This window comes from Rhagoletis zephyria, unplaced genomic scaffold (genome assembly GCF_001687245.7).
Source record: "Rhagoletis zephyria isolate East Lansing unplaced genomic scaffold, Rhagoletis_zephyria_1.1 Rzeph_scaffold_00038, whole genome shotgun sequence".
Classification (NCBI taxonomy): Eukaryota; Metazoa; Arthropoda; class Insecta; order Diptera; family Tephritidae; genus Rhagoletis; species Rhagoletis zephyria.
The window spans coordinates 512192-538018 of record NW_016157122.1 but is presented as its reverse complement, the minus strand read 5'-3'; the positions used below and the strand labels follow the sequence as shown (position 1 = coordinate 538018).

General features: G+C 35.0%; 1 protein-coding gene across 14 annotated transcripts in view; it reads left to right on the top strand.

Annotated features, from left to right (window-relative positions):
• The window catches only part of Mef2 (myocyte enhancer factor 2), a 152518-nt gene extending 126898 nt beyond the window's left edge, over positions 1-25620 (top strand). For 6 of the 14 annotated variants that reach the window (XM_017620171.1, XM_017620163.1, XM_017620189.1 and 3 more), the window contains 9 exons: positions 12407-12936; positions 14772-14975; positions 17008-17323; positions 19356-19454; positions 20838-20965; positions 21190-21356; positions 21436-21830; positions 23355-23426; positions 25387-25620. In XM_017620171.1, coding sequence (XP_017475660.1) covers positions 12883-12936; positions 14772-14975; positions 17008-17323; positions 19356-19454; positions 20838-20965; positions 21190-21356; positions 21436-21830; positions 23355-23426; positions 25387-25586 — 1635 coding nt within the window. In that variant the 5' untranslated portion in view covers positions 12407-12882 and the 3' untranslated portion in view covers positions 25587-25620. The remainder of the gene's footprint in view (positions 1-12406; positions 12937-14771; positions 14976-17007; positions 17324-19355; positions 19455-20837; positions 20966-21189; positions 21357-21435; positions 21831-23354; positions 23427-25386) is intronic. The other 8 variants (XM_017620210.1, XM_017620263.1, XM_017620218.1 and 5 more) reach the window with 8 other exon arrangements.
• The last annotated feature ends 207 nt before the right edge of the window (positions 25621-25827 follow it).

The following is a 25827-nucleotide window of genomic DNA, read 5'->3' as shown; positions in this document are numbered from 1 at the left end:
CGGGGTTGTGGGGCATTTTTGGTTCAGTGGAACTCCAAATTCAATGATTTTATTTTTAGTGGCCCAGAATTCATTATTGCGAAAAGTTTTTAGTTGCTATCTATATACTTTGGTCAATGAGTCACAAGAGCTCGACCATTTTCGTTTTCCATGAATGGCAGCTGTTGATTTGCAAAAATATCAGTTCATCTTTTTCAGCGAGTTTTAAGATTTATTTAGAACTTTGGAGGGTTTTTCGAACTATTCTGATTTACTCTATGTCGTTTTTGTAATGTTCGCGTGTATGTACATTAGGGAGGTACAACAAAAAAATAAAGTCGGAATTTTAATGCCGCCACCTCCAAGGATTGTTCTATACCGCAAAAAATATACCCGTATTTTTTTTTTTTTTTTTTAAATAAAAAAATATTAAGGGAGTGCTCAAAGCGCTGAAAGTTTTCCGTGTATTTTATATGGGGGAAAGCAACTTTTCGTAGAAATGATATAAGATTCTTGAAAATCAATATTTTTCGATGGGAAATCATGAAAAACTTTGAGAGTCTAATTTTTTTTAATTAAAAAAAAAGGGATACATTTTTTCCGGTATAGAACAATCCTAGGGGGGGTGGCGGCATTAAAATTCCGACTTTAATTTTTCACATGCAACTTCGGACCACTCTAATATACATACATACATAAATTAAACCGCATATTTTTATCTAACTTATGTACGTAGTTAACTTTTGAGTTTATTTTTGTTTAATTTTACAATTTTGGCAGCGCTGTGTGAACGCAAATAAACACCTATCTACCTCAATTACCGAGATTTATAATCTAACATTGAGTTGCTAATTCGATAATCATTAGTTTGCCTACGGGTATGTACAGCTGTGAAATTTTAGTTTTTTTTTTATTTATTTAGTAAAAACAATGTTACTGGTACATATACACACATACATACATACATATATGCTTCATTGCCGGGCTGCTGCTGCTGCTAATCTATACATATAATAAAATTGTAACTGGCCGATGTCTGTACATAACAGATATTAAAGAAAAATGAAAACTATTAGAGCAAAATAAGCTAAATCAAACATTTTTAGAATTTTTGTCTCTCTGTCTACCTGTCTGTCTGTCTGTCTGTCTGTATGTTTGTACGCTTATCACTCGAAAACTAATGCATGTAATTGAATCCAGTTTTCATCGATGTATTTCTAGAGGTCTAACTTAAAACACGAAAAGAAATAAATATAGAGTTGCCAGCTGTTTGAAAATTGCACTTCAAGTAAAGTGATAATATAAAGTAAACATTCCAATATGGCTGTTAAGAGAAAGAGATTTAAGAAGACTTACAGCCGCAAATATTTTTATGTGGAAGGTTGCCACCCATTTGAAAAATTGTATTCAATTAAAATGATAAAATAAATGAAAAATTACAATACGCTGCACGCTGCTGTTCAATTTTATATATATTGCTGAGCATTTGGCTGAGAAAAGATTTTTTTGCTACTTTTTATTGTGTCATTTATTTGCAGTTTTATGGAAGCTGTTTTTATTTACTTCTGATCCGATAATCCGATATTCGAATAAATTTGAATCCTTTAATAAACGCCAATGTTTTTTTTTATCTTAGGTACTCATTATTTAATTCCTTATATGCCTTGTGGTCTATTTTGAATTGAAGAAGCCCCATCGTTTCATTGTTAAAAACATACGGGCATATGTAAATATGTAGGAGGGATTGACGCCAGAAATTTCATGGTTTTTAGTTGCGATCATCAATGATAAGAGTAATTTGCAAAAATTTAGTTCTGCCCTGAAAATGCTTCTTGATTTCGTTAGAAGCCCCTTCGTAAATTTTTGAACTTAATTAACATCGTCAAGGTATACGTATGTTCAGTGGGTGGATCAGCAGTAAGAGATTTTTTTTTTTTGGGCCAAAAATTATTTATATTTTTTCGCTTAGTGTTTTCCCGCTTTCAGGCTGCCTTCCAAAAAAATATCTACCGTTCCTCGTGCCCAAAATAAAGCCAAAGCTCTTTTCTCCCAGCCATTTCTGTCGGTTTGGATACGGGTCTCTGGGTGTTAAATTCGGGGAAAATAGTGGATAAAGTAACAATTCGTAACTCAATTGAATGAAATTTTGTCATGCCAACTATGTAAGTACATGTGCACCTGTGCAGCATATTGGTGGAAATGTGTCGACAAAATGCTGATGTTTTTCGTTCAAAGCGTCTTTTAATCGATCCAGTTGTGATGTGTTGTGGTGGCATCTTCGTGCTTGTCCAATAAGAAAGATATTACATTACATTACATCACTAAATTCCCATTAAAATTTTTCTAACAGAGTCCCAAAAAATCACTGGTTTGTTGATAAAAGCTCACAAGAAGTAAAAAAAAAAAATATTTCCATTAGTGAAATATTTATGCTCTTAATATATATTTTTTGTCTCAATTCATCCGTGCGTACTTTTACCTTTTGATGTTTTCGGAAGAGTCTTCCTCCACAAGGATTGTTTCAAGGAATTCTCATGAATTTATTTATTTTGTTACCTTCATCGCTTCTTGAATCGCTATGCAGCTGATAATGAAATCAATAAATGATTGAATGTTTCTTACGAACATGTACGTATGTACGTAGATACCTAAAGGATTCATCGTATTAACCAGAAGGTTAGTACGGAGTTAGTTTCATAATATTGAGATTACAAATGTATGAAATCGAGGTAGAATGCAAAATCAAACCCCCCACCCCCCGCTGGATCCACCACTGGATTCCCTTTTCCTACATAAACACTTATTCGCAATTAACAAATTTACTTTGGTCAATTTAGTTTAGGTAAAGAAAGAGTGCCATTTTGTCCAAGATTTTCCCCCGTATTGGTTACTCCATAAACTCAGCTAACTAAACGATCTAACAACGTATATATGTATGTGCATGAATCTTATTTTAATTTTCATCGGTATTTAGATCATTTGTATGGCGGCAAGCGCCTAATAGTTAAAGTCAATATTAGCATGAGATATACATATCTACATGTGTATATATATATATATGTAAATAGACACGCAGCCAAGCTGCCAACTTTTGGCTAACAATTGCTTTACTCGTTTGCATAAGTACATTGTGCGGGCCAGCATGTGCGCAAATATTTTCAAGTTCTATTTTATATGTAAGTGTGTTTGTAGTTATATACATAAATACATACGTATACTTACATAGTGAGCTTAACAGTGCTTCATTACGTATGTTTAGTTGGTATACGTTCGTGACTTCGGAAGTTGATGTTACATTCTGTTTGCCAGTGAACAATTTCCCTCCCCCCCGCCCCTTCATAGCTTTCTTGGCATTCCATCGAGAACTTTAATCATAAGTATAAGCTAAGTGGATACTGATTTATTTGTACATTTGTCTTATAGCAGCTGTGATGATAAATATTTTTGAGCATATTTTTAGCATAAAAATTCGAACTCTAGTTATTATGTACTTCATTTATTAATGTATGCTTCCCAACTAGCATATAAACTACTTAATCTCCTCACAACTCTTACATCGACCATAAATTTCTCTTAGTTGGTTTGGGGAGCACACAATTACCAAACATACCGATAACGCATCGTCTTGGCAAAATTACAGCATTTTATTAATCTGTGGAAATATACGCATACTTAATTTTGCTTCCGTGAATAAAAAAAAAAAAATTACGCTTAATTTTGTGTTCGATCCGCATTAATTTTCCATTATCCAACTCAACACAGAAGCTAAAAGCACTCCATAGTTATTTCAAAATTTCCCTATATGTATTAGACTAATGATCTGATATGACCCCCACATACGTACATAAACATGTGTGTGTGTATGTACACGGAAAGGTATATTTAATGAGCATTTCTGCAGAACAACGTCATCCACGAGGAAGAAGAAACGCCCACAAATACCAAAGACTCTGATGATGGAAGTGGGCAAAACTATGCCAGACCCCTGCAGGCTAATTTAAGCGGGCAATAACCTTCAGAAGTTTAAAAATAGTTGACTGCTATTTATTGCCTATATATTTACACATACATATGTTAAGTATGTTTTGAACCTATAACCAATTGGAATATAGTTTCTTTAATGTGACCAACAACACATTGAAAATATTTCTTGTAAATTCCAATATTAAACATTTCCATAATTGTAGAGGCAAATTTGTGTGGAGGCTTTGTCTATTGATAAATACATTTACCTGACTTTATATTTAAATTATTTTCCGATTGCCTGTGGTTTCTCACACTCACACACACAAACATACTCGCATGCTTTTGGAATGGAAACTTTATTTTATTTAAAGGGAATGAAAGCTGCTCGATGGCCCAGCGTGTGGGTGGTATGAGTGACATGCGACGTCCGTCGTTCTTTGTCGGCACTCTTTTTTTTGTAGTTCAGAGTTGTTTGTATATGTATGTATATTCGATTTCGCTTTTTCCTACTGCCATTTCATTCTTCTTGTGTGTTTCCTCTGGCACGTCAAGTGAGAGCGCGGTTAAGTGAGTGACGTAAATTCTTATCGCCCGTTTCATGTTCATTATTACTGCATTTATTGCTGTTATTATTGTTATTAAATATTATGACTCCTTCGCTTCATTATCATGTTTGCCGTGCTTTAAGTTTCATTTGTTGTCTGATATCTTTATGCCGCATATGTACGAGTGAACTTACAAACCCACATACACTTACATACATACGTACCTACTGCCACACACTCGATTTAATTAATTTGCTTAATTTAAAATTCGGCTGTACGATGCTTTGATTCGCCATTAAAATCATAAGCTAAACTATTTATGACTGCTGACCCTACTTTTTTATAAACCTTCAAATATAACAAATACCCAGTTCCCTATTTATCAAACATTTCACTTATCAAAGATGTAAACTGTTTAGCTTTAGTCTTCTTTTTATTTAAATAGGTGGCAATCACAATACATATTTGACTGAATATCCCATATAAAAATTGTGCCATCTTGCAAACCTCAAAGAGTGTGCCTAGTGGCTGAAATTAATAAAAATCTAAGCCGTTTCTTTTTTTATCTCGCATTCATTTGGAGAACTTTTTTTTTTAATTAAAAAAATTAAATATTTATTTAATGTGCTTATGGCGAACAAATTAAGTTTTTGGCAACGGCCTATATATACATATTTGTGTACTATGTATGTATGTATTTGAAATCAGAAGCATTTGAAATTAAATTTTCTATAAAGTTTGGCCAACATTCGTATACACGCAGTCAGCATATATACGCTAAGTGTTCAGAGACAAAGTGGCCTCCTGGCTGAAGCGCTAACAGAGGCGCACACACACGCACCACTTTAGGTAAACTTAAAAACCTGAATATTTTTTGTACAGACATCCATGTTTGGATGTACATAGATAGTATGTGCGCTGATATTTGTAGAAAATATTTCCTTAAATCACTAAAAAGTTTATCGAAAAAAGAAGTTTTAGACTAGATTTTTATTTTGCCTGCTATAATTTCAGCTACTCGGCGAATTTTGTTTTAGTGTTTGTGTAAGATTTTGTTTGTATTGCCAGCAAACAACTATCTCCGCCTTTTTTTCTCACTCCCTTGTCACTCGCTTCACAACCGCAACTTAATAAATATTTGCTTAGTCGTCACATTAACCTCCAAACTGACTTTCGGCCATTCACTTGCGCGCTTACGCTTACGCATGGCAAATTCCCTTAACCCAGGCTTTTTCCTGTCCTTGCCCACAAAGCCGTGCATGCCGCGTGTTCACCATTCGTCACAGTCAAAATGAACTACCGCCACCGCCACCACACACCACCCACCACTCCCTCTGACCACAAACACACAAACGGAGTGAAAGGAAAAACACGTCCGTACACGTAACCTTCACCTTGAAGTTGGCGTTTGCCTTGCAACAGCGAAACATGACAGGGCATATACAGCCCTCCCCCCCGCGCTCGTCCGCTTTTACACTCGCCGTACTTTGGAAAGCCTTCACCTGCGCTTACTAGAACATAAATTACTCTCTCTCTCTCTCCTTACGAACTCCTCTACCACATTATGACTTCAACAGTAGGCTTTTATGTTGATATTCAATTCATAAATGTGCCAATGAATGCTCCGCAAACCAAAAAGACCTAAGTCAAGTTGTCTGAGGAGACTAAAGAACATTTGAGTATTGAATTTAAAAAGCTTTTCGCTTTCTTCGCTTACACATTCGCCTTTAGCTACTCAAGTGGACAACATCTATTGAAAAATCATAAAATATTTCTGTGAAAATTGCGAATTGCATATATTAGAGGCAAAAACTGCTTAATTTTGGTTAACTGGTTTTGGGTTGCAATCATCTGTAATGAATGCCCCACAGAACCTACATACAAGTAAGCGAGGTGTATGAATTAGGGCTGTGCGATTATTCGATTACTCGAGCAAGTTGGTTAATCAATTATTCGGTTAATCAATTACTCGAGTAATCAAGATTTTGATTACTCAAAACGATGATTAATCGAGTTACTTGAAATATGATTACTCAAAAAAAATAATTTTCCTCGTTAAAAGAGTTTGCTTTGGAAAATGCTTACTTTCTTTTTTACATTCTGTATATGAAAAAAAAAATTTTCGTATTAATTTTTGAAAACAGAAACGTTGTTTTAAAAGTATCTAGGAACTTTAACTACTTTATACATATGTAAAGAGTTGAAATGTTGATTACTCATTTTACTCGAAATGATGATTAATCATAAAGCAAATTACTCAAATATTTTTGTTTTCGGTTAATCAAAAATCTTGATTACTCGAGTAACTGAACTTTTGAGTAATCATAATTTCCAATTAATCGAATAACTGAGTTATTTACTTTATGATTAATTAAAATTTTGAGTAATCAATTAATCGCACAGCCCTAGTATGAATATTTACCGTTTTGAGGGGCACGTGTAGCGCTCATTCCCCCTTTTTTTACTCCTATTGTTTCTCTAAATACATTCATATATGTAAATATCTATATATGTATGTATGTATGTATGTATGTATACACACTTTGAAGGGTAATTGCACTTGTAGTTGTAATTAAAATGCACTTAACAGTTGGTAACCAGTTCAGGAAGTACGTAAATGAATTTACATACATATACATATTTACGCTGCTATTAAATACGAATGCCGCCTTCCATTATTTTACAAATCTATACTTAAGTGCGATAAATATGTACATACATATATGTACATTTGTTGGCTACACAAACTGACCTCTGCAGGGCTTATTCACATTCGTCGTTTTACCTTTGCTTTTGCACTGAGTAAGCTCTCGTCATAGTCGCTCATAGCTCGAGGGCTAAGAACTTGACTGCCATCAGCCACAGCGGAAGGGAATACAGGTACATAGTATTAGCTATGGCAGTGGCAATGGCAATGACAGTGGCGGCGGTGGTCGTTCCAATGTCAATGTTTATATGCTAAAGTGTCGTCGCCACCGGCGGATACAATAAACAGTATTAATCGCTTGTTGTTTGTGGCTTAAGACACTGAGGGCATATACGTATACCTTAAGCAAACAGAAAGCTAAAGACATTAACATACAGATATATACAAACATGGGTATTTTTGTATATATATTTACGTATGTATACGTACACTAAGGCATTCATTACTCGTCGCTTTTTTTTTGTTGTTTTTAAGTTATCCTTTTCCGAAGTCATTCACATTTCCATTCCTGTTTTAGTGTTTGTAGAAATATGTTTGATTAAAGGCCCAGGCCGAAAACGATGTCGATAGCGAAACGATAAAAAATAGCAATGAAAATATCAGTATCCGTGCCAATAAAAATATCGGTATCGCTAACAATTGTGTAAGCAATTCATAGAGAAAATATTCGAAAATATCGCTAGCGATATTAAATTCGGAGATCGCCGATTTTCAATGTAAATAACAGCTCTACCTATAAGCGAAGCCATATTTTTTTCTGAAAAATACAATTCTTAGAAATTAAAAGAGCTTCTTTCTATAACATTCAATTTGTAAAGCTACTAACTATGAAATTTTATGGATAAATAAACAGCATTTGAATGGTCAAATAAAAATGTGCAATAGTTTTTATATGAAATAGAAGCAGTAAATAATGTTACACTGGAAATGAAAATATGATGGGGAAAATGACCTGATCTAGAAAAACGGTATACAGATCCGTAATCTACGCCTCAAAATTAAGTTAGCATCCCTATAGTGTAATTTATAAAACTATGTTTAAAAGTTTTCCAATACCCTAGTATCGATACAAGGTTGACTGATATTCCATTGCAAATTAGATATGTTAAAAAGCTGCAACTAATTTTATCCAATGAATTTAGCAAAAGTTAAAAAAGTGGGAAATTTTTTAAAGAAATCTCCGATACATCTCAACTTTTTGTATTTTCCTCATCTCAATGCCTTTTTGCAGGAACGGTAGTCATTATGAATAATTTAATAATTATTTTGTGATTTTTATTTTTTTCGCTGAGAAATAATAATTACTACTGAGTTTTATATTTACGCTTAAAGGAACTAATTATTAATTGATTTTTATTTTTTCGATCAGAGATAATAAATATTATTGAGTTTTATTTTTGTACTTAAAATAATGATTATTTGTGAAATTCAAAAGGCCATGCAGACGCAATAAACCGAAAATTTTTTGGACTTATTAGCTATGTGCCTCTGAAAAATATCACGCTGGTATAGCTTTTGAGTTTTTTGAATGATCATTATCTTTAAGCAAAAAAATAAAACTCAGATATTAGTTATTATTTTTAATCTTTATTGATTAAACTCGAAAAATTAATATAATTAAAAATTACATTAGGACGTACGGACACAAATACGCGGCTATAGCTAAAGTTGTTTTACGTCGATTACAAATTATTTTTTTATTTTTTTGGTTAAAATTTATAAAATAATAATTATTTTCCATTTCTTCTTTTTTAGTTATATTTTGCAAATATTTTGTTTATTCCAAGGAAAACTGGACATTACTCATTAGAATCAACATAGAACTGGTGTAATATTTAACACTTAAAACAGGAATCAATCAACTTTTTCTTAGTTGTCTTAGTTAGGAGCGATGATCTCTTTAAATTCTAACTAAAATGTATTGATTCTTTTTTGTTTGAAATATGATTCGATTAAGAAATGTGGGAGAAAACGACTTCTTCTTCTCTAATTTTCTATTGATTTTAAGATGTGATACCTTGTTCCGTTCAAAACTAACGAAATATTGAGTGAAACTAATAGGTTTTTCAGAGAAATTGTGGTAAAATGTTCCGTAGAAGCGAAAAACATTCAACAAAAAAAAACTTTGGAGAGTTTTGATTCCCTTTCAATGTTCGTATTGTGTCACTTAAATTGTTTGTTCTAATTGCTGATTAATATCATCTAGCAATAAAATATATAAAACAAAATTGCAAACTTTCTACAAGATTTTGAATTTCAACAAATGTTCATCAAAATTCAAACTTGTTATTCAGAATTAAAAAATTTAAATATGCAGCTTTAAGCACACTAAATTTGAGTGCAATGATTCGATTTTGCAAGTTTGATTTTTGGCGATTTTTTTGCTGACGGTTTTGTGCATCTTCCTCTATATAGAAAATTTGCAAAAATACTTTGTATGGAAGAAAGTGCGAGACATCGTCAGCCAAAGAATTGCCAAAAATCAGCAGTAAGTCGTTTTTTCTATAGATTCTGATTGAAAAGGTTGAATTTTTGATGGCACTTTTTCGAATTTTCCTCATTGTTGTACAACGTTTGAAGTCTGAACTAGGTTTGGTTAGATAGTGAGCTAAAGTTCCATTAAAAATAATAAGTATTAAATGAGCCAAAGAAAAATTGCCAAAACTTGTTAAAGTGTCGCCTTTGTTTGCCTGCCACTGTATAAATACATATATTTACTTAATTTCCTTTACAAATGGTGGCAGAAAGCAAGCAAACACAATTGTACACGCACTCCTCTGTAAAAAGAGCTTCAATATGTATTTACATATGTATGCACATAAGAATGTTTATTCTCCACAACTTCCAGCAGCTTGTTGTGCGGAAATGATACCGTGGTTTGCACAAATACCCTTAAACTACCTATTCAGCTCACTTATCTCTTCCTCTCTCTCTGTCTCTGTCTCTGCTTCCGCCCGTTGCCTGCTTCAGCGCCTACTATCCGCCTTCGGTTAGAGCTCAGCGATTTCCTCGCGAGCGCATTTCGCACTTAAGTATACGCCATTATGTCGACGTCACGTTTAACCATATCCCGCGGGGCTTACGTGGCGTATGAGCAACATTTTGGCGCGACAGTAGCAACAACGCTTAGCCGAGTGCTGCCTAAGGCAGTGTGCGCATTACTTATTTGTTTCTCTTGTTTAGAGCGCAGCTACATCCATCTATTCCATATTCTGCACGGGAGCGTCTCATTTATTTTTTTGTTTCTTCGCACATTTACTTTCGTTCTTTGTTCTTTTCTACCCTCCAGACCCACAAACAATGGCCGTCGTGGCGGAGGAACCTACCTATCAGCCTACGCAAAAAGCTGTTCGTTTTTCTTCTGATTTCCCTGTTCTCTTTTTTTAATTTTTTAACTCACAGCAATTCAACAGCACATAGATTTGATTCGTCTGACGTCTTTTGCCCCGACACGGACACACTTACACTTATCATTTTAACCCATTCGCCGCCGCCATCCTCTAGTCAGTCGCTTCTCCGTTTCGTTTTGCTGGCTCACGCCAACTATATGGACGGGTGGCTGCGTTCCATTATAGCGATATGTTTGCACAATACGCGATTATAACAGTAGTTATTGGAAACGAAGGTGCTGGCTGTTGCTGCTTGATCGTTTAACGGCAAAACTTTGCTACCTGAGTGGCAGCACGCAGACTGCCGCTATGCTCTTACATTCTATGTATGTAATTATGTATGTACAAAGAACATGCATACATACATACATACATATTTACTATTGTTTGCTTTCACTTGTTTGTTATTTTATCGATGGTACAGCATAACAGCTGAGCTACGCGTCCTATGTTGGCCACTTCGCAAAACTTCGTGTTGTTTTTGTTGTTTACATAAACGGCCAGCGACTATTTGTATTAGAATATGCTAATTAATAATTTAAATATTATCATCTGCCTTTGCTGGCTTATAGAATCCAAATAGTTCGCACCAATTAGATCTAGACGATGGACGTTTAGTGTCCACATAAATATATAAATGAGTATGTAAGAGAGCATACATACAGTGGGGAGCAGAAATGAGTGCATGGTGATTTTTGTAAAATATTTGCAAGGTTTTTAAAGTTAAATTTTTTTGTTGTTTTTTTCAAAGATTGTGTCTATGAAAAGTTTCTAGGCGAAGGTGAACTTTCCTTATTGATTTTACGTGACTACTTTTAGCCTTTAATTAGGCAACCTAATGGGAATCGAAAGAATTGTTTATTGATTTCATTTGTAAGGCGTTTCTTCTTCTTGATACACAGAAGACGGTCCAGGGATCGAACCCAAGTCCTACGGAGTAGTAGTGCGCACCTCTAACCTCTCAGCCACAGATGCCGCGCAAGAAAAATATCTATTCGAAGAAAAACCATGAAGATATCTGATTAGTTTTGTTAGGTCGTTTTTTCTCTGTGTAGATGATGTGAATTGTGGTTGTTCATCCTGCTTGGAGAGGGAAAAATGAAAGTCATAAATACAACGCCCAACATAATTAGCTCAGCTCCTTTCTACGAACGATGCATTTCCACAAAAAAAAAAAAAAAAAAAAATACGAAAGTCGGTGCGATATCGACTGACAGTTCAGTTGCGTTTGGCGCTGAATCCATTGTTAAAAGCGAGTGTTTCTTTTTCAACTGCAATTAAGTCGTTAAGTGTCATGGCTCATTCACGTGAAGATATTTTTAATTGATTAGGCATTTTTCTCTCTTTTTTTATCCAAAAATTTACTCGGAAATGTAAATGATAAAGAAAAACGTAAAACATTTTCAACGCTTCTGTGTCTATACCAAATTTAGTTTACATTGCATCTTCTGATAAATCTGTTTAAAACATGTATACAATAATTGAATCATTTTAAGTTTTCACTGCTCCAATTTTCACTCGCCCATATATGGTATGTACCTTAGGGTGTATCACCAAAAAAAGGTGCGGGTTTTCCACAGGAATTATAAAATTATTATAGTCTAAGACACCTGCCAATTTTAAGATTTATCTGAGCTGGTTCTATTTGAAAATATGTACCTTCAAAAATCGAGTTATTTTTTGATAAATAAAATTCATTATTAGCAACATTTTGTCAAAAAATTTTAAGTAATTTTAATAAGATTTTATACATACTATATTCAGATATAATCGCAAAAGTGAAACTTACCTATTTTTAAACTCTTCTACTTTTATTGCAGGACATTTTACATAACTGAGCTACCTGTTCGAAAATCAATCGTACAATTGTTGAATCCATACACTCAATCACATAAACAATAAAACATACAGCAACAAAAAATTGCATAACCGTCCATCCAGCTAAAGGCTGAATCTACCTTTGTGCGCGGCACTGCTTAGTTTTCCTCTTGGAAGTCATCAAGCTTTTAATAAATTTTTATAAACAACTATAAAGCAAACAAAAAAACAAATATAGCAAAAAACCAGGTACGAGAAAAATAAACACCCGCCCGCTTCAAACAGCAGCACGCTAAAGAGCGACTAGGCAAGACCAAAAACAACAACAACCACAAAAACAAAAACCAAAGGAGAAAAGTAGCAAATATTTTTATAAGAAAACATTGAAGGACTGCCGCTTACTTGGGCATTGGATATTTTTTAGACGGAGCTGAGTAGATCAATTAACACGGCGTAGAGGAGACTCTGGTGGTACAAAATGGGTCGAAAGAAAATACAGATATCACGCATCACAGATGAACGTAATCGACAGGTGAGTAAAAGTGGGGCAATCGAATGCATAGAAAATCGGTAATTTAATTTATATTTGTAATATGAAAAGTACTTGTCTTATGATGATGAGGATAAAGGAAGCGATAACGCCACTGGTCTCCATTATTAAATGCACCCAATGTCATCTTATCATTAGTTGAAATCAATTGGGGTGAATATCGATATCGATAGCAAGAAAACGGTAACAATTACGATATCGATACCGATAACAATGAAATTGTTGTAACGATAACGTTACCAAGATCTTTATAATAAATAAAACCAACCCAAACAAAGTTAAAAAGATGTGTCAACATCAGTCGATCTTTGTGACATCTGAGTGGCATGAAGGCAGCCAATTCAATTTCAGAGTGTTAATCACAACTCACAGTCTTTCACAACTCATTTTTTCCAGAAGCTTTTTTCCATGGCAAAAATACACTCGAGAGCTTTGCCTTTGCTTGCCGACTGCGAACCCTGGACCTATCGTGCGATAGTGCGCACCTCTAACCACTCGATCAACCAAAATATGGATATGTAATGTAAAATATACATCGAAATAATTAATATCAATTTTCTCATAATTAGATAATAGTTGCACTTCGCCAGCACCGGCGATCTAAAACTTCATCTGCCAAACAACTGCCATTCGCATAATTGCTCTGAACTTCAGCAGCTCATAACTTATTGCGACCTTCTTTATCACAGTGCGCTTGTCCCCGCAAGCTACACTGCTCGAAAACTACTAATAAGGCTATTGCAAATTTAATCACCGTCTAATTAGAAAATAATAAATGCCAATTAAATCGCAAATGAGCTGTGTGTGTGTGTGTGTGTGTGTGCGGTCAACAAATATGGTTTGATGTCGGAAGGGAAATTTGAGTGCTCAGCTATTGAAGTGTTGGTGTTAATAACTATTTATTAGGTTGGTCTCCACTATTTAGCCTAAACTAATGTTGACTATCTTTGACTTTACATTCGCCTGTATTGGCAATGAGTACCCCTCTGTACACATAAAATGCCATAAATGCCAAGAACCAACTTAGGAAGGCGAGTCTCACACTCCCATTGCGTACCCATACAAACACACACACACACACACTAGCCGTACTACATACATTGCCTTTTGTCCGCATTGTAATTGAATATCCTCTCTATTTGTATATGTATGTATTACAGCTGATACTGAATAGCAGTTCGGCTGGAGAAGCTGTTCATAACTACTACATAGAGGCTTTGCTATACAGTGGCAAAATCACTCATACGCCCTGTATGCTTTTAGCAGCTTGCGCTCACCAGTTTTCCCTGATGCAACGCTGTAGTTGGTCACAGTCAGTGTGTGTGTGTGTGTGTGTGTGTGTGTGTGTGTGTATACCCTTTTGTCCCTATAATTGTGCATTGCTTGCATGCATTGTCAGTCTGCGCTTTGTGTTCTACGTCTATGTCTTCTTTCCCCGTAAAGCACTTAGAGTGTGCTTCATAAAAATCGATTCATTGCAAATCAAGGCTGGGCTACTTAACTACGCACACTGCACACTGCCTTGTACTCGAGCTACATATGTACATATGTGTGAACGCACGCGTGCATGTATGTATGTATGAGGTGTGTGTGTGTGTGGTTACTATACAAGTGGATAAGGCGTATATTGTCGAAGGTGTTGTAGTTAAAGCAATAATGGACGTAGTTCAAGGATTTCCGTCTAGCATTTACACTCACACATCCACATTGAGCTACGAAAGGGGGAGGAAAAAGTGAAAATATGACAAGCATTTAAATAACTAACACAATTAAGTCCCTTTTTATGTGACTAATCCTTTTGCCTATTTCATCTGCAGGTTACCTTCAACAAACGCAAATTTGGTGTCATGAAGAAAGCCTACGAGCTGTCGGTTCTGTGTGATTGTGAAATCGCGCTCATAATCTTCTCATCAAGTAATAAATTATATCAATATGCCAGCACCGACATGGACAAGGTCCTGCTCAAATACACCGAATATAATGAGCCACACGAGTCACTTACGAATAAGAATATAATTGAGGTAAGCTATAGCAGATAATTAAATAAATGGAGATTGTATCGAAAATTGCATGTTTATATGTATGTAGGCTAATGTCGTTAACCAGCTGCCTTCCAAATAATTCCACAAAAGTAAACTCAAAGGTTGTCAATTATGATTTTTATTTGCAATTTAAAGGCTTAGGGTCGTTTTTACAGTGATGAGTTAACTCTCATTCGGCAATTAACTATAGGTTTTCAGTACAAAAATATAAAAATTTAGCTGCCGAAAATAACCTTGTATGTGGGTGCCGCTATTTGTGAAATCGTTTGATGAGGCAAACTTACACGAAATAATATTGAATGCATCAAACATTTATTTGAGTTTCATTGCCTTCGAATGACAGAGTTAGTATTCTAAGATTTTCAAAAACAGCTTCAAAAATGTAGGTATTATTGAAAAAAAAGCCACCAGAAAGCGTTTATTTAGAAGTGCTCTTAATTTTTATCGGATGTATCTCACATTGGATACTATCCTTATAAGTAGTACTTCAACCAACAAAATTCTACCTAGAAAGCTTGCTGAGGAGTGTTTTGTGTGGAAAATCGCCCACATGCGCAAAACGTGCGACTTGGAGAACGCTGCACATTTTGTCGAAGTGAAATATTTATATTTTCTGAATAGCGCCAGCCCAAACAAACAGAAAATAATCAAATCACAAAATGGAAATAACAACTTGCTTATTATTGCTAAAATTGCACAGTATGTACCTATGTAAACACATCCGCATAGAAAAGCTTAGAGAATAAAGCAACAGCGACAACCAGTTGACCTTTTCTTTCTCGTCTCGTCTCCTTGTTGCTGGCACCGCGTCGAAGGGATTTTCAATATATTTACATACATAAGTATATATTTGCATTCGTAAAGCATTCCTCTCCCATTGCTTCATCAGCTGAGTAGCTTCATCGAGATAACTACATACAAAAGTTTTAAAGCCTAAATGAAAAAAGCCAACCAAGTCAGTCCGCTCAGTGGCTGCCTGCTGCTTATTATGCAGCACTGTGCTCACGCTTAAAATTATGCAAATCAAATTGAGTGCGAATAGCGTCGTTGTCGCCGTGTAGTGGATTTACTACGGTACATATACGCAAAGCGATGTCAGTTTAGTGGGTGTAGTCAATGTCAGCATTCATGTTTTCATTTTTGTTGACATAACCTTTCGATTTTTTCTGTGTGTTATTTAACGCCAAAACACCGCTTAGCAATTCCATTCATAATTTGCTTTGTTGCTTGTCCGCTTTCTCTCCCCCCATTGCGCTGCCAGACACCTGACTTTACCGGCTTCTGCATTATCAGCGGTTTGGCATCTTGTAGACACAGCGCTGAGTTTTTCTGCTGCTTTTCTTTCGGATATAAAAACACATATCAGCTTTCAGGTAACGTCGTCTCTATCGTGCTACAGCGACTTCCCCTTCCTGTTCTACTTCTCCTCCACACTCTGCAGTGATCAGCAGTTTTTTGTTGTTGAAGTCTTTGTTATTCCCGTTCAAAGTGTTGCTGCTCGCCTCTTTTTTATGGTAATTCTCAGAAAATTTACATAATTCAGCATTCAGCGCTCTTAAATTAACGCGTTCTGACACTTGCACTCTTCGACGCTGGCGTTTGGGGAACTGTGACTTAAGTACTTAGAATTCCTTATTAGTAGATTGGTAAACAATTTGCACAGACAATGCTGAGGCACTCACTGAAATTGATCAGCTGATGGGGAATGATGTAGACGACGTTAGTGTTACTTTAAATATGTATTTCCAATTAATTAAGTTTTCGTAGAATATATCGAGCCCTAACCGCCAAAATAACGTAAGTGAAATTTTTTTCAAATTTTTCTTTTTGATGCAGAAATGCATCTAGACGCTTTAGGAATATTTCTGCATCAAAAAGAAAATTTTGAAAAAAATGTCGCTTACGTTATTTTGGCGGTTATGTAGCAATTTTTTAATGTTTTTGAAGTTTATTTTGTTTATTAACTTCTCTGTTTTTGTCTGCTCTTTGCAATTAATTGTATTTTTTGCAGAAAGAGAATAAAAATGGCGTCATGTCACCGGATTCACCCGAACAGGAAGCCGATTTTACACTCACGCCCCGCACCGAAGCCAAATACAATAAAATCGACGAGGACTTTCAGCTAATGATTCAACGCACTCAAATGGCCGGCGCGAGCGCATCCGGGCGCAATCTCGGCAATACGAACTACACGCTGCCGGTGTCGGTGCCGGTGCCGGGCGCCTACGGTGATGCCATGCTGCAGGCGAGTCCGCAAATGTCCCACACAAATATCAGCCCACGGCCATCCAGCTCAGAGACCGACTCAGGTGGGATGTCGTTAATAAGTTAGTACGGAGTAGTGTCGCGGAGCACACACCACATTCTTACTTTCAATTATCGTTGCGTTCAGTTGTTTGTTGTTGCGAGTTTGGTTGTTTGTTTGTTGTATTTTTTGGTTGAATTCTATTCTAAGTATTTTAAATAGTTTTCTGTTTTTATTTCGCTTGAGTGTTTATTCGATGTTTATGCATATTTTATTTTAAATTTTGTTTTTGTTCTTTAGTTCAAGCTCGGATGCTTTGATTTGACTTCTTAATTTGAAATTATATATTTTATAAATTATATAAAGTTTTTTTTTTTGTTTTTTTATTGAGATCCACTAAGAACACCTCGTAGTTCTACGGCTTCTTTAGCGCACCTATGCTAGTTGAGAACAACGCAGTTTCGAAATTTTTTCGCACTTCCAAATATATACTATCTTGATATCCTGGCAATTTGCTTTTTCTTTTCGACAACAAAAGTGGTAATGCGTTAGAAAACAGAGAGGGTAAAGTTGATCTAAAGTCAAAAATAGTTTTTTTTTTTTTTAAAGATATCCTATTGAGAGTTATGTCAAAACCCTGCTTTTAACTTTGGGATCGACTTTTTTGACTATAACCACGGGTCGAAGCCTTTAGGGATCCTAATGAAAAGAGCTAGGAGTTTTAATGCACGAATTCGAGGGACCATAACCGTTACAACTTTTATTATAAAAATCGCTCCTTCACGTTTATTTAATTAATCCTTAAATAATTTCTGATTTTTATTTAATTGAAACAACAATTATTTTTATCTTTATTTTTATCTAAATAATCTGCAAATAACAGTTATTTTGGTTTTTATATTATATATATATTGAAGACTTTTATTCATAAAAGTCATGAGTGTGAATTTAACTTTTAAAAGTCATCTATATAATTCAGTTACTGACTTTTATTTTTTAAGACATACTCATAAAACTCGTTTGTATAAGTCTTATTAAACTTTTGTTCTCAAAAACCTTCTTAACTGACTTCAAAAATAAAAGTCAGTGACTGATTTATATTGATGACTTTTATAAATAAAGTATTCAATAACTGTTATCTAAGAAATATAACATAAAAATCAAAAATTTATGTTATTTGCAGACTATCTAGATAAAAATCAAAAATAATTGTTATTTATTTAATTTTGCATAAAAATTAAAAAAAAAAAAATTATTTTCAAAATTGATTCTCGGCAAAAAACTAAATCGATTAGTATGTATCACTTAGTTGTTGAACATTTATTTCATAGTGAACTTTTCAAAGACAGTTTTCATCAATAATTGTTATTTTCGGTTCCTGCACGAATCTAGAAAAGCGGAGAGAGACCATTGTTTGGTGACTTAATGCATTTTATGACAATTATTCGAATATTAACTGAACGAGATGCTCACAAATATTAAAATTCCGATTTAGGGCTGAGGAAAACGTTAATTTTTCACGCCAGCAAATGGTGAAGCTTTGTATACTATGTATCCCTGAATCTATATATTTTTTTCTTTAATTTCTTAATTTTCACGTTTAAATATGAAAGTATTGTATAGGATTAGTCTCATCTCATCGATGCCACCATCTCAGCACTCAGCGCATTGCATGTTGTTCGCCTTTAATTTTTATTTTATTTTTATTTTTTTACTTTACTTTATTGTACTTGCATCGTTTATTTTATTTATATATATTTTTTATATGTTATTATTTTATATTTAATTTATTTTATCTTGCGTTCGTATGGTATTTTTTCCTTGTTTGAATTTCCTTGATTTCATTTCGTTCATTTTATTGCACGCACCGTTCGAATTTGAATTTCCTCCTAATCGAAAAGTGGAAGGAAATCATAAAAATGTATATTTTTGTATGTTTTACGCAAAGGCAATGCAAAACAAAATTTTTCTCTTTCTCTTATCTTTTCATTTACCACCACAACCACAAATCATCAAAAACAAATCGACTCACCAACAACTCACCAAAAAAATGTGTCTGTGTGTGTGTGTTTTTTTTATGATGTCAATCGAATTCTACGACAACAACAACACAGTTTATCCATCGGGTTCCATGTTGGAGATGTCAAACGGTTATCCACATTCACATTCGCCGCTTGGTGGATCGCCCAGTCCAGGGCCGAGTCCAGGTTTAGGTGGGCACCAAAATATTAAAAAATTAAAAAATTAAAAATCAAAAAGCAAAAAAACCAATTGCAATAACAACAATAACCAGTCACCCAAATATGCATTAACATTTTACTAAACAAGCATTTGATGCACTTTTAAACTTTTTTGTTTGATATTTATGTATTTTATATACTTATGTATATAATAATATTTTGCTAAAAGTCCACTCCACTAAGAACCATTTTTGTCAACGATAAATTAATTTTTGAACTCATATACATATGTATGTAATACCAAATAACCGTTGCATGCTGCCAGTTACCCACGCTCTTATCTAATTTATACGCTTTGTGAGAGATATGCTTTCGAACCATCAAAGGCTTTGATTGGCTTGATTAATTTATATTTCTCATTTCCCCGATTTTCTTTTCGAAAAGAATTTCTTTGTACTAATTTTAATGTAACAAATGTAACTGTACTTAACACACCTTTACCCAGTAGGAAAGATCACCAATGAACTGTTTAAACCGTTAGCTAAGTGTGTACTTACAGCGAAAGCTTAAGGTTCATGAAATGTAAACATACATACATACATATGTATGTCGAAATTTTAATGCCGCCACCCTATTTTTTATTTTGAAATCCAAAAAAATTTCCATGTATAAAAAAAATAAATAAAAGTTTTCCGATCGAAAAATGATTTTTGAGAATTCTACACCACATTACATGGAAAATTTTGAGCACTTTGAGCGACCTCTAAATATTTTTTGATTTCAAAAAAAAAAAAAAAAATATGGGTGTACTTTTTTCGGTACAGAACAAGCCTAGTGGTGGCGGCATTAAAATTCTGACTTACTGTTTTTGGACCACTCTAACATACATTTGGTTATTTAAAAACTGGGCATAGGTAAATATTTTAATTTTTGGCAAAAAGAAAAACTGGATATAATTTTTTGTTGTTAATTTAAAAACGGAATATACTGGATATGATCGCTTAACTTAAGGACATACATTTTTGGACATTTAAAAACTTTTTAGCCATTTGGCTGACATTTGGGACATGAGCTTTCAGCCATTTACAAACCGAAAAAAAATTTTTGTTTCGTGTTTAAAAAAATTACTTTACTTTTTAACATATATGACCATTCAACATCAATTGTAGACACTCGTTGACAATGGAAAACGCAACGCTTAGCGCTTCAATGTAGCGACGCCAGTAAAAGTCAACTTAAAAAGTTAAATTATGTTCAGTTTTTCCTTACAAACGTTCGTATCCAATATTTGAGTGGTTCACAAATTTACTAAAAGCCTCCAAAATTCCGCTAAAATTCCTGCCCAATTTTTTATATTATTTCATACGGCATTTCATAATCTTTTTTTTGTTTTGTTTTTTTTTTTCGAATTTGCAGCACATCACTTGTCCCACAAACAACACTCACCGGGCGGCCAAAATGGACGCGCTTCCAATTTACGCCTCGTCTTACCAACGCCACTTGCTCAAAATATGTCAGCTACAGATGAGATTACCTATGGAGATGTGAGTAGAGCGCAACATTACTATTTTTTTTTTTCACTGGTTTAATTAAAAAAAAAAAAAAAGTGTGCAAGAAAACTTTATTTTGCTATCAAAGCAAAAACATTTGCGACTCTATGCGTACTTTTTTACGCATAATTTTGCAGACATTAGAGGGTTAATTGAACAAATTTAAATTCATCCGTATGTATCGAAATATATAAAATGTTATTCTTCTCTCTGTGCAGCAGCGACACAATCAGGCATCACTCAACACGCCCGTGGTGACGCTGCAAACGCCCATACCCACCATGACGGGCTATACGTTTGGACCCCAAGACTTCTCGATGAGCTCCTCGGATGTCATGAGCTTACAGCCGTGGACCACTCATCAGGGACTTGTGCAGCACTCCGGGTGAGTAAATTTCGAATGAAGGCTAAAAATAGTTTATGAACTTTTTCGCATTTCTTCCTCCGCTGCTCCTCGAATGCAGTCTGCCACACTTGGCCATACCGAACAGCACACCACCGCCTGCCACCTCGCCAGTCTCGATCAAAGTCAAATCCGAGCCACAATCACCGCCACGCGATCTCTCCGGTTGCCATCACCACCAACAGAATAGCAATGGCTCGGCGGGCAGCGGCGGCAGTGGGGGCGGTGGCGGCGGTGGCGGTGGTGCGGCGTCTTCAAGCGGCGGCGTTTCCACCTCCAACACGCTCTCTCTTGCCCATATGAATGCGACGGCGGTGATAGCTGGCGGCGGTGGCGGCGGAAGCTCAGCGTCTGAGCAGGCCGCCAACTTGAGCGTTCTAAGTCATCCGCAACAGCATCTGGTGATGCCCGGCTCCAGACCCTCCTCCACAGGACATCTAACGCCGACGCAAGGAGGTGAGCAAAAAAAAAACAATTTTATTCTTTTGTTTGATTTTTCTTCTGCTCTCGATAAGTATTTAGCGAATTGTTGCTACGTTCTTTCTCTATTTTATTGTTCGTTAGCGTAATGCAACGCCTTTTTCGAAATATGTAATAAAAGTAATTTTCTAGAATTTAATTTTTGGTCAAATTGTATGGATAAAATTACGATTTGTAATGATTTTTTTTTTTTTGTTATTTGCTTTCATAATTTTCCAAATGCTGTTGTGCGCATACATTTGTTAGCAATTTGAAGCGAACTATTTTATAGTAAATTTTGTTAATTAAAAATCCGTAACAAATAGTGAATTTGCATAAGTTGCTCGGCAGCATGTCAATTTTTAGCTACACTTACTTTCATTTTTAATGTAAAGGATTTTTTCTTAAATTTGTATTAACTTGTTTGGCAGTTTTTAATTATGTATAAAAATACAAAGCTACGCAAACACAATAACAAACTTTATTAACAACCGAATAACAAATAAAACCGTTATTTTTTATGATAATTCGCTCCTAAAAATATTTAGGGGAAATATACACAGGGTTAGTAGGGTGCAGTCTGGAGAGATTTATCATCCCATTAAAAGAAAAAAAATTCCCAAAATTTTTGTAGCCTTCCTGGTGCAGCGGTGCGGTGCGTACGACAAACGCTTGACCTACTTACTATTTAAACCGAAGCTACAAACCGGAAAGAAAGGTTTTTTCTTTTAAATTTCGAGACTTAAAGGGTATAATGAAAAATTTTCATAAATTTTTTTTCGAAAAGGTTTTCGAGCAACCTGAACGGCATGTAATATACTTCAAAATGCTGTGTATGTACAAATGTATATTTTTCGAGTAACAAAAAAGTTGCTAATCACAAACTCGGATATAGGCCAAAACCTCATTTTCGTTTCGTTTGAGTTAGGCTATTTAAAAACAAAAATTTTTCTAGAAGTTCGAATTATCAAAAACGGGATGTTTCGGATATTCGGGATTTTTTTTTGTGCGGATTTTTCGGAAATTGTCTGGTGCGAAAGTACATTTTAACCTTAAAAAGTAAAATTTACGTGATATTTTTTGACAAAAAAATATCAGCCAAACTTTGCCTAATCGAAATTTCTTGGTCAAAATAGCAGAGGTCACATTCAGCTAAGTAAAACTTTGAATCTGTCTTTAAATGCGTATTAGTCGGGGTCTGCGCTCAAAACAAATTCATCATCCATCATCAGGACGAAAGTTACTCATACGCACTGCAACACCGCGCAATTTCCAGCCAATTTCGAAATGGCTACCTAGTCAGCATACATACATATATAGTATAAATACATACATACATACATACATATCTTAATAACTTCCACTTTTAACTACAAGAAATATTTTATGAAACTCTTTGTGTTACTATTTTATTTGTTATTTTTTCTCTTTTTCTCTTTACATTACGCGGTGCGCAAATTCGAAACAAAAAAAAAAAAAAATATATTAAAAACATTAAATTACAAAACAAAACTATTCCAGTGCTAGATAAGTATGAAGGATATCAGTACCGCTCGCAACTGGGTTCGAATTCTAGACTATGGAATTTCGCCGGTAATTTGGCCAACCAAAAATATTTAAGCATACAAAAACCAGTACACCAGTACACACATATAGTACATGTCTGCATAAAAACATTCCCAATTCATGTAAACATATGAGATCTATTCACATCATACATATCTACATACATATATTGCTCCCAAATACACCACACGAATTCTCTCTCTCGCTTTAGTCTTTTGACCACCGACTGTGTTAGGTGTTTGGTTCATGCGTTTGGAACGATGACTTTTTTTCTCCTGGTGTTTATGGCCATTATCCCACACTCTTTCTCACTCTATGATCCGCCTCTTATAGTTCTTGTGTACATACATACATACATACAAATATTGTAGGAAAGTCGCTTTTTCACTAATATTGCCTACATACACACATAATTCTCCTCAGTCCCAGATTTAAAGCTTTGCTTCATTGCATTTGCCTATGAATGTACGCACAGTTACATACATACATATTTTTATTTTATTAACGCTTCTACTCACAAACAACAATGCGGAAATAATACATTTAACACATATTTGTATATAGTATAAAGTGGCTTACTATTTTATTTGAAATCTACCAAATAATAAAAATCTATTACTAAAATTGTAGGCTACACAAGACTATGTAGAACTACAGAAAGCCTTTTTATAAATGTTATATTTTTATCACGATTTTCAGTTTTTAGAAAAAAATTATTTCTTTGTTTAATTTTTTGTATTGATAATACTTTGAATTCTCAATTTATTTTTATTTAGAACATAGAAAATATGTATAAGCAATTTTTAAAGATAATTACAAACTTTCAAACTTTTGTTTTGGCATTTTTTGCTTCAACAAAATGTAAAATAACATTTTATTCTAAATAAATAGAATTGGAAATTACAAGAGGAACTGGAGGAATTGGAAATTATAGAGGAAAATTTTATTTGTATCGGTACAGTATTTTTGGTTTTCATACATACATAAATATTTCAAATAAAAACAGAATCTTTCAATTAAATTGAGAAATGGAGTAGATCAAATGCCTCTAGTATGAAAGCTTGATTTGGTATATTTTATATAAAAACTAGAGTTGACATTGAGCATTTTATTATTTATATATCTCATCTGTGGGTTACCTTAATGGAAAAACTTTTCTAAACCTGAAATTTTCCCTAATTTTGTTAATTTATTTAATTACAATCACAACACTCCTTTACCACTGAATTCACTATTCCCCATCCATTCGAATATTCCCACCACATGGCTAACATAGATACATATATACATACATACATACATACATACATACATTCTTGCATGACAGTCGTCTCTGCCATCGAATGCGCGATTTTTATTTATACATTAGTTTATCCGATTCCTTTACATTGTTAGTTGTAGTAGTAATTGTAATTGCGAAGTGCGCATGCTAATTGAACTGTCACTAATACATATGCCTGTACATACTTACACTTAAGCATACATACTTACATACTACATAGTACATATTACCAAAGCAAACCATCAAAGTGCATTTGTAAAATAGAAATTGCTAAAGGCTGCCAACAACAAGCATACGCAAGGAAGTGAGGCGCCGGCCTTAACTGTGAGTTGCGCATGCGCATTGCTTAGCCGTTTTATTTTCGGGAGCCCGATACGCCCAGCATGAGCCACTAACAGCCAGGCGCCCAACAGAAGCCAGCAACCGATTAACCAGCTTTTTGCCTAGCGCCAACTGTCATTCCAGCCGCGTGGCTAGCCTGAGAGCCAGATGTGCGACGTTTAATCCAATGCAGTGGTCAGCAGTGCATGATCTGTTTTTCCCGCTGAATAAGCTAATACTGTATTAACAGCAAACAATCACACTCGCCCTACTCGCCTCGCCTCGCCTCACCTTGCCTTGCCTTGCCTTGACTTGGCTTTTGGCTTTGCCCTTCCGCGCCACACTTTTCACCTCACTGTACAGCCCAAACTAATGAAATAACAGACTTTATAATTTTCAATACAGGTTCGGTTACACCCACCAATGTGCCATCGCCCGATCTCCGCTTAACGCCCAATCAGCAGGTGCAACAACAGCATCAACAACAACAACAACAACAAGCGCAACAACAGCAACTAAACGACTATGACGGACCGAATCAGGCGCACAAGCGACCACGCATCTCTGGCGGCTGGCCAACATAGCCGGCGCGAGAGATTGGATGCCATAGTAGCAAAACAAACTGCAACAGTAACAGTAACAGCAACAGCAACAACAACCACATGCATAGCAACAGCAACAGCAACAGCAATGGCAGTAACAGCAGCGCAACAGCAGCAACAACATTGAAGAACTATCAGCAACAACACAAACAACAACTTGGCAGCAACAACAACACAAACAACCATGGCGCTGGCGGGGTAGGTGGCGGTGGTGTTGGTGTTG